Source organism: Malurus melanocephalus, unplaced genomic scaffold (genome assembly GCF_030028575.1).
Source record: "Malurus melanocephalus ecotype Western Australia unplaced genomic scaffold, MMel_1.1 scaffold_471, whole genome shotgun sequence".
NCBI lineage: Eukaryota > Metazoa > Chordata > Aves > Passeriformes > Maluridae > Malurus > Malurus melanocephalus.
The window spans coordinates 340789-344093 of record NW_026623703.1 but is presented as its reverse complement, the minus strand read 5'-3'; the positions used below and the strand labels follow the sequence as shown (position 1 = coordinate 344093).

The following is a 3305-nucleotide window of genomic DNA, read 5'->3' as shown; positions in this document are numbered from 1 at the left end:
CCATTCCCCACTCATCCATCCCGTTCCCATTCCCCATTTACTGCCTCAGAACAGCATCCATCCCATTGCATTCCCCACCCACAGCCCCTGCACTCCTCAGAACAGCTCAGAACAGCATCCATCCCATTGCCATCCTCACTCACTGCCCTGCCCAGCTCAGAACAGCATCCATCCCGTTCCCATTCCCCATTTACTGCCTCAGAACAGCATCCATCCCATTCCCATTGGGATGAGCACCTCCACTCGTCCATCCCGTTCCCATTCCCCACTCACTGCCATGAAGTCTCTGGTGCAGTTGGTTGCAGCAGCAGCCACAGGAGCCGTGGTTCTCTCCACACCAGGACTGGCACAGTGGCTGCTGAGGGTGACATTCCTCTCCTGTCCCACGGTGTCATTCAGCAGCAGCCTCAGCCAGAGCTGGTGCTGTCCGTGCTGTAGGGCAGAGACTTCATCAGAAAGGGGCAGTACAAGCTATGGGCACTGAGCTCTGACTTCAGAGCTCCTTCACCTTTTGGCATGACCTGTTCTTATAGAGGAGTTTTACGTGGTCAAAAATATAAATACCCTCAGTCTTGAAGGAAGTTAGAAACAGAAACCCTGCTAAACCCAGTCCTGTCCCAGAAGAAAATCAAAACCCCGTAAGTCCATGGCAGCAGCTGCCCAGGATGAAAAGCCCTTTACCTGCAGTTGAGTGCAGTTGGCAAACGGGACACGGAGCAGCAGCCTCTCATAATGCACAGTGTGGGCACAGAACAGCATCTCCTCACCACTCACATCTGCCAGGGAGGGGAAAGGASRGGAAAGGAGCTCAGTCCTGCAGCAGAGAGCTCCAGCAGCAGGGCCAGGGCAGCAGCAGCACCTACCAACAACACACACGTGCCACGAGGAGTTCCTGAGCTCCCTGGAAAACGCCACCTGCATCCCATCCCTGTGACAGGTGACATTCTCTGCAGAGAAAAACACCATGAGCTGCAGYAAACCCTGCTGGGGGCACACAGCTCCAGAGCCAGGGCAGGGGGAACAGCCCCAAACAAAGCCAAAGCCCATCCCCAGCCCAGAATGAGCACATTACCCAGCAAATCCTGATCCCCCAGGGCAGCAGCACCGGGGGCCAAAGGCAGCACAGAGCCCAACAGGAGCAGCAGCCTGCGAGGGAAACAATCCCATGAGAGAGCAGCAAGGAAAGAAAGAACCCCGCTCCCCTTCCACCCCAAACCCACTCACCACATCCTCACGGTGCTCCAGCACARCTGCTCAAACCTCATCTTCTCACTGCCCCAAAGCTTAGGCTGGGCTTGCCCAGGATGGGTTTTATCAGGCTGGGGTGTGGCTCACACAGGTGTCCCCTCTCTGCTGCCCAGGAATTGAGCACCTCCACCTGCTGCTCCATTGGAACACCCTCAGGTGATGCTCAGCCTCTGACAGGGGTTGTTGTTGCCTTTATTTTGAAGGATCCTTTTCTTGAGCATGTGTTCCCTTCATTCCCTTGCTGGATGTTTGATAGAATGCACAGCAGTTCAAAAAGTAATGACAATTATATCTGTTAATGAAGATTTCTGTGCCACTTTGCTGTCCCTGTCCCTCACACATTGGCAGCAGAACAGCATTTCAGACACCAAGGAGCTCAGGGTGGCTTTCCTTGTGATTGTTTGTAGCACTGGTGATGGTATCACTGGGAAAAGAGCCCCCAAAACCGAGGGAAGGGTTTTAACAAAGCAAAGAGCCTGAATGCCAGCTCAGGATTTCYACTTGAGAGCAGTCACCAACTGCAGAGTGGCTGTGACAGCAGAGAGTGTCACTGCTGCCAGGGGACATCCWGCAGCAGCTTTGCCTCCCCAAGGAATTCATAAATGAGCTCTCACTGCTGTCTTAAATGTTGTCATGGTCTCTGAATTGCGTGGCACCATCACCCAGATTACCCAGTGTGACTGATTCCATTCTTCTCCAGGCCCATTAGTGCCAGAGATCTCATTAGGCTGAGCTGCCCCCCCTTGCAAGGCTTTTCCCATTCCACATTTGGGGCTCAGAAAAGCTGCACTGAGGAAATGTTGTGCTGGACAATGCTTCATGCAAAACAGAGGGCACAACAACATCACTGCCAGAATTGTGCTCCAAACCATCTACAGCAACCTCACTGCTGCTGCTGCAGCCTTTKGATCTAAATCCTTTGTTTAACTGGCAATATTTCATTTAAAATAGTTGTCAAATTAATAGAGTGCTACCCATGTGCACAGTAAAATCCAATAATCAATCAAGGCTGCAGTTAAACAATTCATTTGTTTACAGCACCATGTAACATCACAAGAGTTTCTCTTGAGCCTGCTAAGACATTTCAATTGGAAGTGGAATGGTTCTGAAGTTCTTTTCAAACACAAAAAGAAAAGCTTCATTCTAACTGTCCAGGGAGTTTGAAAAGTTCACAATTTTGAGCTTTAGACTCAAAAGAATAATCTCCATTGAGGCTGAGAAATTTAGCTCATTTGATGTTGAATCATTTATTGCATTTCAAGTTGAGGTTTTTGGATGGGACAAAGATGAACAAGTACCAGGAGTTTGGAAACAGATGAAGATTTCATTTGGTCTTTTCTTTTTTTCTTTCTTTCTTGTAATGCCCACTTCTATGACAGAAACAATAATAAAGCTTGCAAAGCCCTGGAGCTTCTCCCCAGTTGGCACGGGTTTTTCTTTACCTCTAATTAAAACTTGAAACAATATCTCCCACTTAGCATTATGCAGAGTAAGTTTAAAATCAACATTTTCAGATGTTAATGATAAAAATCACTCTGACATCAACACTTTGTGTGCTGGATTAATTTAAAGAAAATCCAATGAAGGTACTTCTATAGTAAAAACTGAGAATCTTGAAAATTCTTTTTGTAGTTCAAAGTCCTTTTGCAATKGCCCCAGAACAGCCAGGCAAAGACGTGGGGAATCTCAGTTCCAGTGGTCAAATACACAACAAATGCACAGGCAGAGCCTCCTCCCAGGCAATGAAACACTCSCACAGCACAGAGCTGCAGGGATGAACTTTGGCTCCTGAGTCCCCTCCTCTCTGGGATGGCTCAGTTTGTAATCATTAATGTGTCCCTGAGATGCAGGAGGGGCTGCACAGCCCGGGTCTGGCTCCGAGCWGCTCTGGGCAGGCAGAGGCCGCTGGAAATGTCGAGCAGATATCACCAGGCAGCGGCTGATGGCAACGTGGAGCTGCTCAAAGAGGCCACCAGGAAGGACCTCAACACCTCTGACCAAGATGGGATGACCCCGACCCTCGTGGCCGCCTACCACGGGCACCTGGAGGCTCTGGA

At 49.7% G+C, this 3305-nt stretch overlaps 2 protein-coding genes across 2 annotated transcripts in view; one reads left to right on the top strand and one right to left on the bottom strand.

The window, feature by feature from the left end:
* Positions 1-1265, bottom strand: part of ZP2 (zona pellucida glycoprotein 2) — a 5425-nt gene extending 4160 nt beyond the window's left edge. The window contains exons 1-5 of the mRNA XM_057380789.1: positions 1225-1265; positions 1073-1146; positions 864-947; positions 682-776; positions 274-432 (exon numbers count right to left, since the gene is read on the bottom strand). Coding sequence (XP_057236772.1) covers positions 274-432; positions 682-776; positions 864-947; positions 1073-1146; positions 1225-1265 — 453 coding nt within the window. The remainder of the gene's footprint in view (positions 1-273; positions 433-681; positions 777-863; positions 948-1072; positions 1147-1224) is intronic.
* Positions 1266-3089: 1824 nt separating this feature from the next.
* The window catches only part of ANKS4B (ankyrin repeat and sterile alpha motif domain containing 4B), a 5947-nt gene continuing 5731 nt past the window's right edge, over positions 3090-3305 (top strand). Inside the window, exon 1 of the mRNA XM_057380813.1 lies at positions 3090-3297. Within this exon, the coding sequence (XP_057236796.1) occupies positions 3160-3297 (138 nt within the window). The 5' untranslated portion in view covers positions 3090-3159. The remainder of the gene's footprint in view (positions 3298-3305) is intronic.